This window comes from Chelonoidis abingdonii, chromosome 1 (assembly GCF_003597395.2).
Source record: "Chelonoidis abingdonii isolate Lonesome George chromosome 1, CheloAbing_2.0, whole genome shotgun sequence".
NCBI lineage: Eukaryota > Metazoa > Chordata > Testudines > Testudinidae > Chelonoidis > Chelonoidis abingdonii.
In genome coordinates, this window is record NC_133769.1 from 186,549,711 (window position 1) to 186,565,104 (window position 15,394).

Sequence of the window (15,394 nt, forward strand, 5' to 3'; positions counted from 1 at the left end):
AGTCTATATGCAGAGCACTAGATAAGCCATGGACAGGAATGACAAATCAGCTGCATTGCCCAAAAAACTAAATAACAGCACATTTATTTCATATTTAGAAAGAAAATAAATCCATAAAAATATGTTTTCCTAGTACACGTTCACTGGTTTGTCTGATAGTAAGTCATGCCTCATCAACTCATATGCTAAATTGTCAGATGGTGCATACAGCATAGAAATATATGTACAGCAGATACATATTTTAATGCTGTTCTAGGAATCAGACTTAAGCCCATGGCACTGGCAGACTGGATACCCCATAACTAACTGCTGGTGCAGTTTACAGTCTCAATTTCCAGTTTAAAGGGATTAACATTTTAGTTGAAAAAGCATTATTGCCACTATTTTCACAATAGATATCTGTTTTTTCTGGACTCAGTGACTAACTTTTGTGCTGTTTACAATGGTAGCCCTTAAAATTTGCCCATTATGCCTGTGTTAAATAGATATGTTCCTTTTGTTTCTGAAGCCTTCCCCTCTAGTTCTGTATACCTACCTGTATTGCTGTAGGAAATAATTCAAACGCAGCAATGGCTGAGATTATCTAACTTCAAATACTTATTTAGTTATCAGAAGCAATTGTCAGGTTTTTAAGGGTCACTACTGTATGTACAGCTTTGTAATATGCAATGTTGTCAGTGGAAAAAACAGTATGTGGGCTGGAGATTCAACAAAACATTCATCAAAGTTTATTTTGTGCTCACTAGAAAACCTGCAATAACTTGGAAACCATGCAGCTGGAATACAGATCTTTTAGCTGATGACATGATATGTCATCCAATATTCAGCCAACATACAGCAATGCAGACTTGTGATTTTCAAAGGTGCTGAGCACTCACAATTCCTGTGGACTTCAGTAGGAGCTGCTTGTGTTCCACAATTTTTGTGAAGAAAGTTTGGTTTTGGAAAAAAATTCCAATTTTTCAATCAGAACCCACCTATTTTTGTCTTCCCTCCTTCCTCTTCCTTTTTTATCTTCAACAACCCCCACTTGTTTTTGTTTCCCCTCCCCCCCATTTTTCCATGTTGCCACTGAAAATTGGGGAAAAATTGGAAAACACTAAAGTTCAGTTTTCAGATTTTTGATGAAAAATCAGAAAATTTAATAAAATTCTAAATTTTCCATGGAAACATTCTTACCCTTCCTCAGCAAGGCCTACTGTTTGTTAATACCGATATGATGATCAAAACATTGTGTTGGTTTCTCTCTACCATAATTTACCAAAGAATATCAACATTTTATGGAGATGTCTGGGAGTCATTACATATACCAATTCTTCTTCTTCTTTTGTATGGCAAGACAAGTGATTAGCAGTGTTCAAAGAACTAAGTCCAGATTAGTGGACATATACCAATTAAAATGTATTTTATAAGAGATGTGATAAGTATGAATTGCCTAAACATTTACTACTCATAGTGCAAACTTTTTAATGTTAGACAGCCTTTTGAGAAGACCATAGGAATCAGTTTAATAACACTGTTGCTTAATTTATGAAATTATCATACTTTGGGGTTTTTTTTAAAGACCAGGGCTTCTAAACATCAGTGAACCTGCCCCTCAACCATGGCTAGCAGATACATGGCCCAACACTGGTAACAACCACAATGACTGCTCCATCAACTGCTGCACCTCAGCCAATGGAAACAGTGATAGCAACCTCACAACGTACAGTCGACCAGGTTAGATACTTTTACTAGTTAACAAGAGGCCTGTTTTACACTGAATTCTTACAACCAGTTTCATTCATACTTCTGCAGAGTTTGTTTTAGCCCTTTATCATGCATGTTGTACCAGACTGTGTCCAGAATTTCATCAAACTGAGGATAGGCCATAAAATGTTATGTGTTGGTGTGACAGCTACAGTATTTGGCCCAGAGATTGATACTGGGGACCTCTAGAGATAAAAGCATGAGGTGCTACATTTTGAGCTAAAGAGCCAAGACTGTGTAGCTAGAGGCAGTAACAACTTGTATTTGCATGGAGGAGGATGACCTGTTTTCACCAGTAGATTACAATACCACACGTAACTTTAAACTTTGTTTTATGTGCCAGCATAGTTCGGAGCTCCTACTTCATTCTGTTCAGCTGCAGCTGCTAAATGTGGATTGACTGATTCTCAAGATGGTTTTATTAGCCCAGTTCCTCTTGCTGCTACTGCCACATTTGCCCACCAAAGTGTCTCTCCATTATGGTGCCCCCAAAATCACTGCACCTTAAACATAAGCTAAATGGGTCCATCAATTGATACAAACCTGGTTTAGTCCATGGAAGATCTAAACTTACTGCAGAACTAGGTCTGAATGAACTCATTCTAATCAAATAAGAAACTACCTGAATTGGCTCCCAAAATTCAAACTGAACTCAACATTTTCTTGAGTTTGAAAAGTCCAAATAAATTTTATTTTTGATGCAGATCTGCACTTCCTAATATTGGCTAGGACCAGAATTAGAAATGCCAACATGTTACTGGAGAGGTTTTCATGCCTATTCCTGGGATGACCAGAAACAGCAAATGTCTTATCATATCAAAGTCTGCTCATATGAGATTCCAGTTTAGTTCTGCACAATCAAACCTTTTGTTGTTCACTCATTGCTATGCCAAACTCTTTCATTTGGGTGACTGGGCTGTTGTATTTTTTGTGTTTGTTTGTTTGTAAAGATTATATTATAGAGAACAACTAATTCTGTTGACTCTGGAAAGCAAAATATAAAATGTAGGGATAAATTGAGGCTCTTGGGAGCAAGGGCAGCACAAAGAGGGCAACAAAAGCATGTCAATGGCTAAACACTTTAGAGGGAGACATTATGGGTGAATAATGCCTCCTGCTCTCTGGTGGTGCATGCTGGGTGGAATACGCTACGAAGGCGCACTTGCTACACATTTAAAAAAAAAAATGGAACTGACATTCTCTTTATTCTGACTGAATTGCCAGTGAGTCAGGAGTGGGAATCTTTGACCACTTCCCTACCCAATCAGATGCATCCCTTCTTGGGCATGGAGCACTGCCAGTAACACTGGTTGGCCTTCACTGTTTACATTAGCCATCACTTTGCAGTCAAGTTTTGATTGCCTGCAATGTGGAAGCATTGGAGAGATATGGTGTTCCCTCTAAGTCTAATGTAATTACTGCAAGGCCAGCCATAAACTGATGATGGTCACTCACTTAGTCCAGTATCTTGTCTGACAGTGACCGGTACCAGTTGCTTCAAAGGAAGGTATGAGATTTCTAATAAGAGAGTTGTGAAATAATGTGCACGTGGATTACGTTTTACAAGTACCTAGATAGGAAGGGGATTTCTGATAATAAAGGGCTCTTTAATCTAGCAGACAAAGTCATACCAAGGTTCATTGGCTGGAAGATGAAACCAGACTAATTCAGACTAGAAATAAGGCACACATTTTTAATAATGAGGGTAATAATCACTGGAACAATTTACTGAGTAATGTGATGGATTCTCTGTCACTTTATCGTTAAATCCCAACTATCTCTCTAAATCTAATCTTTCTAAAATATATGCTCTAGCTCAACTGGAAGTTATGGGCTTGATGCAGGAATCATTTGGCAAAATTCTATGGCCTTTGTTATACAGGAGGTCAGAATTGATTATCATAATGATCCCTTCTGGGCTTAATATCTATGAATCTTCTTTACCCCTTCAGTTTGTAGTTGTCTTATGCCCTGAAGCACAAAGGCTTATATCCCTTTTATATAAAAATGTAACTAATTACTCATGTATATTTCTAATATAATCTTATAAGTATAGTACTGAATAGGAACCTTACTTTATAGGGACAGCTTCTTTGTAAAAGTAGTACGGAATATCAAATTCCCATTTGATAAAATACTTTTTCTGTTATATAAGTAAGCAAACATTTGTACAGATAGATACTTTCTAGGAAGACATTCTCATAGGTATAGCTTTTGAATGGACCTACAGTAGTATATACTATATTGATTATTGCCCTTCACAAAAAAAAAAAATCAGATCCAGCAGAAGAAGAAAGCAAATACAAATACTTTTAGAATGACCTTAAAAGAAAATCAAAATAGATGAGGAGGCATGAGTGATAAAGGATATACTGGAAGGTAACAAAGGAGGCATAAAAAAGCAGAAGTTGCATGAAAAGGAGGAAAGAATAGCAGCATTGCTGTAGGTGATCATGGAAAAAAGTGAAGGGAGAGGCAAAAATGAAAAAAAAAGTAACAAAAGTCAAGAAGTTGAAGAGTATGTAGGGCGATAAATAAATAACAGCTCACATGTGAAAGAAAAATAAATCAAAGGGTAAAATCTTTTTTTAAAAAATTGAAACTGAAGGGCATGAAATTTGCAGTGAATAGTTGTATGTAATGGCATATACTGCTCACATCCCTTAACCATTACAATGGGGATAAATGATTTTATTTTTGTATTTTACTGCCTTTACACAGAAATTTTTTTCCTGAAAGAAGTGTGAATGTTAGAGAATGTTTTGGAAATGTACATGTGCATTTCATAGAATGTAGAGGCTAAATCCTAAAATGCTTCCTTAATTTTTACTCACTATTATGGCTGGAGTTTGCCCTGACTAAAGACTTTGGGATTTGTCCCTAGCTTAACACACAGCAGTTACATTTTGTTAAAAGAGCAACTATCTTCTTGGTAATTATGTAATTACCATTACATATACAAATTGGTAAATGATAACACACATTTAACGGTCGTTCTGTGCTCTTTTCCTAATAACCCCATATATACAGATCTGCTAACCCTGTTACTAGCACTCACCACCCTTCCGGTGGATTGGATATAGAAGGGAAACAAATGCTGTGAAAGTAACGTCTGTGCTGGTCACAGGGAAGCACATGGGGTTCCTGAAGGACAAGTATGCTGACCCAGCATTTAATACCAGGGCTGAGTTCTAGAATTGTGGTTAGAATGTCAGCACAAGCCTGATTACTGTGAGACTGTCACAGAGTACTAACTTCGTGGCAAGGTAACTACTAGGAGGGTGAATTCACTCTTTATACTGAATAAAATGCCAGAGGCAATAGTATGTATGACTAATAAGACCCAAAGTAATTATGATTAGCATGTGGTGCAACCCTTCCAAGAATGCTTTCCTATCTTTTTCTTTGAAGCTCATACATGTTATTGTGCTAGAATGTAATGTTCTATTGAAGTCTTGTTAAACAGGTTCTGAGACCCCTTTCATAATATACTGTATCTTTTCATTAATGATTTCTATCTCTGTATAACCACCATTTTGTTTTTTTTAAAAAATGCAGAGAAGAATCCATAAAGACCTCTTTTTCTTTGTCTGAAGTCTTACAGGGTTTAAAATGTTGTGTGTTGAATGTGGACATGAGAGAGTTGTTTTTTATTTTTGCTCCAACTCGCAAGTATTTTTTATTTACATATACAAATTTTCCTAAGTATGCTCAATTGTGTTTTTAATTATTAAGATGCCAAAATTGTTTTGAGGATAGTGCCCAAAAATTAAAATGTTCATATTGCCAACCTAAGAGCAACAGAAAAGACATAAACGTTATTGTAGGGACAAATTTAGCAAAACTGAATATGGAGGGGAGCCAGATGGAGGAGTTTACTTGGGATCTGGAGAATTGTATAATATGGAGAAATAGATGAGAACTAACAAAATTCTCTGAACCCATTTTTTGGTTTGTAACCTAAAAGGTAAATAAAGTTCAATGGGTTATTTATTTATAAGTTATATTCTTACAAACCCATTTTTGCTTCACAGAATCAGGTCATATAGTTGTGCACAAAAATATTTGTAAAGTGTATTGCACATGAAGATATAGCGAGTAACTGAACAGAATGACCTTTTCTTTTTCCTTCCCCCTTTGGTTAGCTGATTGTATAGCAAATTACAACAACCAGCTGGAAAGCAAGCAAACAAATCTGATGCTGCCTGAGTCAACTGTTTATGGTGATGTGGACTTGAGCAACAAAATCAATGAGATGAAAACCTTCAATAGCCCAAATCTAAAGGATGGAAGATTTGTCAACCAACCTGGGCAGCCCACTCCTTATGCAACCACTCAGCTCATCCAATCAAGCATCAGCAATAATGTTAACAGCAGCAGTGGGGATACAAATGAGAAACACTGGAAACCCTCTGTTCAGCAAAAACAAGAGGTTGCACCCATACAGTACAACATTATGGAGCAAAACAAATTAAACAAAGGTGAAGAGCTTTTAGCTTTTTTACTCTTGTTTATTCATCAGATGATTGTCAGCCTTCTGGTGCTGGGAGTCCAAAGCTTGTCAGGACTAGTAAATGTAAACCTCTCTGGTGCTTCTTGCTTATTCCTTTGTAGTTTTAGAAATTCCCAGTAAACAGTGTCAAAGAGTTAATTAGCACTCCAATAACCTTCGAAGATTGAATTTATGATAGCAAATAACTAGCTGCAACTTTAAAGAGAATTAAATAAAATATATTTTCATATGAGTTTGTGATTAATTTAAATTTAATAGTAGGTACTTAATTGGTTAGGACAGAGACAAGATCTTTTATTCATAAGATCAATGCATGGTAGTCACATTATACTCTACCTTAAATTTTAAATAGATCAACATCCTCTTATCAGTCGTGAATAAAGGCAGGCTAATTAAATCTACATCTTCATGTAAAAAAATGGAATTTTTGCACATCAAACTGTGTAAAATTATCTTGTGTTGTACACTGGGGACGGAAATGGACCAATCCAATTAATTTTAGCTTTATACCTAGCAAGCCTCCAATTCATATTCAGATGGAATGCTGGGGAAAAAAGATCTGGATACTCAATTTCCTTTGTTCTGACTGCAGTTTCTGGGTTCAGAAGCTAAAAATAAATTAATTTCAGTGTAAACTTGAAACCTCAGAATGTACTTTTGTGGCCTTAGGGGCACGTTACTCCAATGTGATATGTGTGGCTTGGAAGAAATAGGTATGTGATTTCTTGCTAGTCTTCAGGCTACCATACAACCTGCTTTAATAACCTGATTTGCAAAGCAGTGCCCCTAGGAACTGGGTCCATTCTACCTGTGAACTTTTGAACAGATCATTGTAACTTGTATGATCACATAGTGATATTGAAAATGTGTCCAGCAAAAAGACGTTTCATTATGGAAGGTTGATTTCATCTATTTCCTACCTGACCTACTTACCCACAGAGTACTTGAGAGGGCCATATAAAATGTGACACTGCCTTTTGGTATAACCAAGTCAAAGGGAAAATTCATTTTTTTCTGGCTCCAAGCTGTAGTGTGAGGGGTTTATCTTTTTGTAATTATGCTTATACACTCACTTTTCTGTGATGACCTTATGTTTCAAAATTAAAATGTTTGGATTTTATGACCAAGAAGACATTGTCTCTTTCAGATGGTATATATTACAGCTGCACATTTTCTAGCATATTGTGCTAGGAAAAGACCCCATTAAAGCATTGTCCACTGACAGTCATATATACATATTTCAATGTTGAATTATTGTTTATGCTCTGTGTAAACAGACATGGAATGCAGGGCTTCAGCATGAAGTGTGGAATTCAGCTAGACTGAGAAACTATTACAGACTACGTTCTGGTGTGGGATTTACCATTTTGCTCCTTTTTTTCTCCTCATGCTTACATTATCAAAAGCTTGTCTGCAGCAGATGGGGACTGGATTCTTAGCTACTTTGTATGGGGTTTTTTTTATGAGTCAATAGTCTGATCTTGGATTTCTTATTTCCTAAGTCAACCATCTTCTTGACAATTTTACCTATAGCTTTTATAATGAGAAATAATCATTCTGGTGAGTTCCATGCTGTGTTTCGTTGTCAGTACTATATGTCCAATGGTTCTGTTTATGTCTTTATTTTATTTGGTCTATAAAAAGCAACTCATCTCCTTGCAAGTCTTCTGTAAATCATACACACTTCTTAGGCAAGAAAACATTGTATTGTCTGATGAACATTTTATCCCTGAGAAATTTTTGTAGCTCTGATTGCCAAATCTTACATTTAAAAATAAAATCCCTGTAATTAAATGTTCATCCAAAGCTTCAGAATTGGATAGGCCAGTTATTGTGGCTGTTAATAGTGAAAACTGTGTCAGCACTATCCGGCAATCTTCCTGGATACTACAGAGACATTGGACCAAGTTCTCTGCTGGTATAAACTGACTTCAGTGGAATTTGGGACTTGAGTATGCCATAGGCACTGTGCCTAGGGTTGAGTTTCACCCTAAGTGTATGTCCACATTGCAGTTGGACAACTGCAGCTGGCCCGTGCCAGTTGATTTGAGCTCACAGGGCTTGGGCTAAGGGGCTGTAGCCTGAGCTCTGGCATCCTCCCGCCTCGCAGGGTCCTAGAGCCCAGGCTTGAGCTCAGACATCTACACTGTAATTAAATAGTCCCTTAGCCACGAGCACCACAAGCCCAAGTCAGCTTGCAGAGGCCAACCACAATGTGTCCAGGTACAGTGCAGACATATCCTTAATGACCATGAACCTTTTCTTGGTGTAGCTACTGAGTTTCCCTAAAACTCTGGAAACTTGTGGGTAATAGAAATTAAAGGAAAAGATGGGAGCAAAACAAATATGGGGCGGGTTAAAAGATTTCTCCCCTGCCCATGCTTCCTCATCAGCATGTTCAGTGGGTCTTTCTGTGTGTTATGAAGCAGAAATATACAGGAAATAGTTTATGTGAAGGGAATATTAACTGTATTATTAAACCTACAGATTACAGAGTAAATGACAATAATGCTCCAACTATTCCATACAACCAGTCATATGACCAGAATACAGGAGGGTCTTACAACAGTTCAGATCGGGGGAGTAGTACATCTGGTGAGTATATCCATACCAAGCTACAGTCTTCTAAAATAAATATGGTTCTATTATTGTTGCCATATTTGATGGAACTGTACATGTAGTCAGTATTAATGGCCTGATTTACAAAACTGCTGAGCATCCACATCTCCCATTGGAGGAACTACAACAGCAACTCTGTTGGATCAGAATTAACTTCCATAATCTATGGTTGCCTCCTTGTTACTACTTAAAATAAAGTATCGGCTAGTTGATTAATGCCATCTAGAACTGTGAAAGCCATATACTGCAGTTTATGCTTTGGATTTCCTATCTTGGATCCTCCACCGTTTGACATCTTGGCCTCCCAATAGCCAATTCTGTACAAAAATCCTTCTCAGAATTTCAAAGAAAGCTGGATATAAACCCATATATTTCCCTTTCTGGAAAGGCAATAGACTGCCTTTCCATCCCTAGACACCAACCAAAAAACCCTACTTTGTTATTGTATATTGCACTTACTGAAAACACCAGAACATTTGTTTTATGCATATCAAAACTAATTTCAGTAAATTTTGCATCTGTAATTTTTTAACTCTGATACCATACAATTTGGTTGAAAGAACTGAAAAAATTCCTGTTTTTATTTACACTGACTCAGTGACTATATATCAAAATCAATCTTATTGATAATTCAGATTTAGACAGTAGAGAATTAAAGAAGAATTTTGTTTCTCACAGTGCTTTCATATGCAGAGGATCAAAGAGCCCTTTGCAAAAGATTTCCTTGCAAAGAAACCTTGTTCTTCCTTACCTTTTGCTTTCACCTGGAGTGGCCCAATTGCCTTTTTCCTAATCTGTGTTTGATCTTAATCTAACTATCCTAACCTAACACTACTCTGGCAATGTAAATGTGTTTTAGTGTAAATGGGGCCCAGTATTTTCTGTCTTCAGGTGGTCTGCCTGGTACTCTCAACTGTTTATTTGGGGTATAGTGATATCCTCAAGTAATAACAAGCCTCTTGAACCTCCAAAATTCCCAGAAAGAACCTTCTGGCAGTGGGCGGCTTGCCCAATTCTGTAGCAGCAGGATCTGCTGAGCTGAATCCCAGTTCTACAGCATTCAGACTAGAAACACAAAGCAACATCTCTCAAGGGATACGAACCCATGTGAATTAAGAGTGGGGGGCATATTATTTACCATGCTGACACTTAATATGTTTGTTCATAACAATGACAAATTATAGCCCTACACCAGGGACTCCAGCAGGAATGAAACAACGTGACCAGAGCAATAAATTAATTGTGCTGAATCTAATATATATATCTCACACACACACACACTGGAGGATAAGGAACAAAATGCAGATTATGGTCTGCTTGGGACAATTAGGGTCTTGCTTGACACAATATGGTACTGGTGCACTAGTAAAGCAATAGTGAACAGCTAAAACATACTGGTACATAGCAGTCAATGTGGAGCAATAATGAGCTGAAATATTGTCCATAGGAACACAATCTAGGAGACAGTGGCACAATTACACAATAACTTCAACATCGTTAATTATGTGACTAGGGTAAACTATGCTAGGTATTGAAAGAAAAACTTCTGCTTACCTAAGGAAGTTAATATGAAGAAGAATCATTTCAAATTTTCTATCATTTTTAAAAAAAAGAAATTAAACTAATAACTGTTTTCAAAGAGTTAACAATGAAATGACAAAGTGTACAAATTAACACAGAGAAAATGTAGAGTTAATTTTGATTACAGATAGTATTCTAGTCAAAATGTAGCACATGAATAATTGGTGAGTAAAGCTGGATTGCTGGTAAAGCTGGATTGTTAAAGCTACATCATTCTACTATAAGCCATAATTTCTCATTAACAATGTCTGGAAACATTCACACCATACTTCATCAGGGTTCTTTTTAGTTATTTTAGTTCTTCCAGCAATTATTTTCAACTCCACCTGCCATTCAGACTAAAATTAGTAATTTCATTCTGCCTAAAACATTTCAGTGAACATATACAAATTGCATATAATCAGTGACTTAATGCAACAGTGGAACTTTAATAGATCATATCTGTATCCTATTGTATTTTAGGTTCCAGCAATTAAAAAACAGAAAGGCACTTTAGAAAATATTACAGCTTATTTGTTTTAGATCATAATCTATAATGTAATTAATAGCTGTGGGAAGATCATTCTTAGTGATATTGCTTGTAAAATTCATTTATGGTTTTATTGCATTTTAGCTATTTATTAAGTTTTGAATACTGTGTGTTTTGTCCTTGTTGTATTAAAGTTTCTGGTTAAAATTAACTGCAGCAAAATGTGGAATAATTGGTTTTACGATGAAATTGAAATTATGAGGTTATGTATACAGGGAGGACCAGAATTTGCTCCCAGTCAAGTCAAGGTAAAATCCACACTGAATTCAGTAGGAACTGGAATGATTTCTGATTCCTACCCCTCCTCCCCCTGCAGGGGAGATGGCAAAGTAGTTAGGGGAAAGGAGATAATTAAAAACATTTTTTTAAATATATTATTGTTTATTCTTAGGGAGTCAAGGACACAAGAAGGGTGCCCGCACCCCTAAGGTACCCAAACAGGCTGGCATGAATTGGGCAGATCTACTTCCACCTCCTCCAGCACACCCTCCTCCCCACAGCAATAGTGAAGAGTACAGTCTTTCTGTGGATGAAAGGTAAGAAAAACGAACAAGTCATCTTTTTATCATTTTGCTGATGAGAGAGCTCAAATTGATTTAATTTAATTTGTGTTCTGCCAACGTGGTAATGAAGTTTTTCTTCAATCCACTTTGACCTACATACAGTATTATTAAAATACAAAAAAGGCTTTTGATGGTATTGTGCCTCTGTCAATGCATCTTTATCAATTGATGCTCTGTGTTGTTTGAATTTTAGCATGTCTTTTTTTTCCATGAGGGAATGAAGTGACCACAAAGGTTTTCATTGTACGCAATGAGGGGCCATATTTAGCAATATAATACACAACCTGTTGAATAAATTCTGCAGCACAGTAATCTTAGATTAGATTAGACCAGTTCAATATTTGTAGACAGCTAGAGATCTGTGATGAAATCCTGGCTCCTTATGAAGTCAAGGGGAGTTTTGCCATTGAGATAATAGGGCCAGGATTTTATACCTTGGATTTAATTAAACGTACTCAATATTTTTAAAAGAATGAAAATTAAATACAAATATTCCAGTGGTTAAGTTGTTGTTTCCTTGAAATGACATGGCCTCGTTCTTGACATTTTGCCTGTAATTATAAGATCCAGAAAGCAAGTAGTTCCACAGTTTTAACAATTTGAAAATCTCTGACCTTTTGAGCTAGAATAACATATAGTAGATTCTGTGGACCAGATCTTCATGTTTATTAAATCTGCATTTAATACATCTGGTGGAATATTTTCCATCTAATACTTTATTTAACAAATATTGGAGTCATTTGTTAAATAATGTATCCATTTAATTATGTTTAGTAGCATCCAACCAGTTCTATAACTTGTCTACTGTTTGTCAAATAAATTGACACACAATAATATCCACTGAATAATATATTTACCAAATATTATTTGTCCGTTCTTTGATTGGCCCTAATACCCATATTAGTCACTTAGCAGCTAATTTGGACACCTACAGGTCTCATGGGATAATTGGGAAATGAAATCCTGGCCACACTAAAGTCAATGGCAAAGCCCTTTTGACTTCAGTGGGATCAAGATCTTTCCCCTAGCTCTTTATGAGAAGAGGACTTATAAGAAGTGTGATTTTTGCCTGGCTATGTATATGTATATAAGATATATTTTTATTGCATCAAACAAGTTTAATTTAAGCTATAGTCCTCATTTTTTAAAAAAAACAACCTGTTTCTTAGTTATGACCAAGAAATTCCATGTCCAGTGCCGCCTGCAAGGATGTATCTACAGCAGGATGAGCTAGAGGAAGAAGATGATGATGAACGAGGTCCTACACCTCCAGTCCGAGGAGCAGCTTCCTCTCCCGCAGCTGTCTCCTACAGCCACCAGTCTACTGCCACTCTAACACCTTCACCCCAAGAAGAACTACAGCCCATGTTACAGGATTGTCAGGAGGAAATAGGCCACATGCAACACCATCCTGACCGGAGGTATGTTGCTGCAAACATGCAGAGGTGACAGATGAAATTCCACTCCCACTGAAGCCAATGACAAAACTCCCATTGAATTCAAGGGGCCAGGATTTCACCCAACATATTTACTCTGCTTATATTTAATTTACAAATTGGGAAAATTTGACTATGTATATTCTTAGAGCTAGGTAATTAAGTTGCTTTAATATTGTAACATGAAAGGAAATGCAGTATATCTTATGTTACGTACAGTGCTGACACAAGTTAAATGCACAGTCATCAGTATACTAAAGTGGTATTGTTAACACAATTTACCATATAATTACAGTTCCATTGTTTCCAATAGATTTACTGCATTATTACCATAAAATAGCTTACATTATTTCACAGTAACTGTGCAATTAACTTGTCACCAATGTGTATGAATATATATAAATATATAATTTATATAACCTATAGGTTTTCCTCCTTTCATAAATCCTATTGCAGTAAATTACTGCTTGTGAAATTTCCTTCATATTCCTACCTTCCCTCATTTTTTCAAGAAAGATGGACATTAATAAGATCTACATTTATTCCAGGGAAATTTTGCTTCCTTTCTCAGTTTACTGCACCCTTGCAGCTTCTGTTCTATTAAAAAAAAAATGTAATTCTGACTGAATGTGACACTTGATTAGCTTGCTGTTTTGTTGAGATAATAAAGCTTTTGTACCCAGGAACATATTCTTTGTAGATTCTCCCCACGCACACACACACACATTAGCTTATATATGTTAAATTTATGACAAACCATTAGACTCTTAATATTCCAGTAATTTTTATTCATTTTTGATTATCTTCAAGAATTTCTAGGCTTATTTTCCAAAGATCAGTTTAGCACTTCTTAATTTTTCATTTTTCCTATTCCTGGGCTTATTTCAAAGCAATATTTTTCTAACGTGTCATCTTACTGAATTAATTGCTTGAATTTGATTTTGTTAATGTAGCTTTTTATAGTGTGTTTCCCAGAAAAAGAATGTCTAGTCTCTTTTTTCATTTGCCCCTTTGTATTGTAAAGCCAAGCCTGGTACTTTAACCCTTGCTTTTTGAAAATGGCTTCAAATCTGCCTTTAATTTTATCCCCCCATGTTTCCTCAGTGTTCCTGTTTCTTCCTTTCTACTCTAGTGTCCTGTAATTTTACCCTCTGTCATGTTCTGCAACTTGTTCTCTTTCTTCCTCCTCATGTCTTTCATTCCTTCTTTCCCTTCCATGTATGCCATTGGAGAAGGTGGGATGTCAGCTCAATCTTCCTTTAGGTCGCACGTCCCAGAACCTCAGTTTCACTGTTTAAAATAGTGTGGTGCACTTCTGTGCAAAGAAGAGGATCCAGTGGGCAACAGCCTGGAAACTAGACTGTTTCCCTCAGCACGAGAAGTGGGAGGAGGCCACCACAGATGTATCACAAAACTTCAGGAAATATGATTGAGATGTGCCTATAAGGATGCACCACTGAACTGCTAGGGTATAAGGATTTGCTATGTAATGGATGGAAGAAATATCCTACACATCTTTTTGCTGTTATTAAAGGTGGTTAGATAAACATCACTAGAGGATAAATGCCATTGCCTCTATTCTTTGCAAAGCTGCTAGTGACTCAGCCTTATAAGAAACACAATGCAGTTGGGCTATCTTGGTTATGTGTCTTTAGCTTTTCCAATATTCTCTTATCTACTTGATATGTTAGTTTATTTTATTAAAATAAAGACACTGTGTTATATAACTTCTCTTGCATGATCAGCAAGACTTGCCTGTCTGCATCTTCCACTCTACTGGCATTGTTATGACCTCTTATGTTGAGAAGTTGGCTTTTGTGTGCTCAGCACTTCAAATATGTTCTGGAAGGAAGTTTACACTTGAAACATGGAGAGTGACAAGGCTTTCTAATTGAGAACACTTATTTCAAATTGCACAGTGTCAAGGCTAATTCCCCACTCGACACTTTGAGTGCAGAAAGTGGGGGCCCCCAAGGATTCTAAAAATTAATAGTGGCCACTCTAGGCTTCTTTAAACTCCCAAGGTTACAGCTTTTTTCTGACCTTGGATTTGTAGGTGCTGCCACCACCCAAGTGCAGAATCTCTTTGAGAGCCCAAGAAGGTGCACTTGGGAATTAGAGAACAGCTACTAAGAGGGATTTTATAGCTATTTGCTGGCTGGGTGCCCATAAAAGGGATCTATCCCCCCTTCATTTATCACACACATGCTTCTGTATTAAGTACTAAGATTTTTGATTAACTGAAAATATTCATCACTGCAAATAATAAAAGTATCTGACAGAGAAATAAGTTGAGCATGTAGCTTTGTAGTGAAGATTATATCTAAAATACTATCATCTGAAATGTATCTGCAAGGTTAGTGTAGCTTTAGTCTCTGAATTCCAGTCTATTTTGGAAAGGTTA

General features: G+C 36.6%; 1 protein-coding gene across 1 annotated transcript in view; it reads left to right on the plus strand.

Moving 5' to 3' along the window:
• The window catches only part of ROBO1 (roundabout guidance receptor 1), a 1,116,086-nt gene that overhangs the window by 1,065,372 nt on the left and 35,320 nt on the right, over positions 1-15,394 (plus strand). The window contains exons 22-26 of the mRNA XM_075073102.1: positions 1,565-1,719; positions 5,895-6,230; positions 8,750-8,857; positions 11,383-11,527; positions 12,724-12,975. Coding sequence (XP_074929203.1) covers positions 1,565-1,719; positions 5,895-6,230; positions 8,750-8,857; positions 11,383-11,527; positions 12,724-12,975 — 996 coding nt within the window. The remainder of the gene's footprint in view (positions 1-1,564; positions 1,720-5,894; positions 6,231-8,749; positions 8,858-11,382; positions 11,528-12,723; positions 12,976-15,394) is intronic.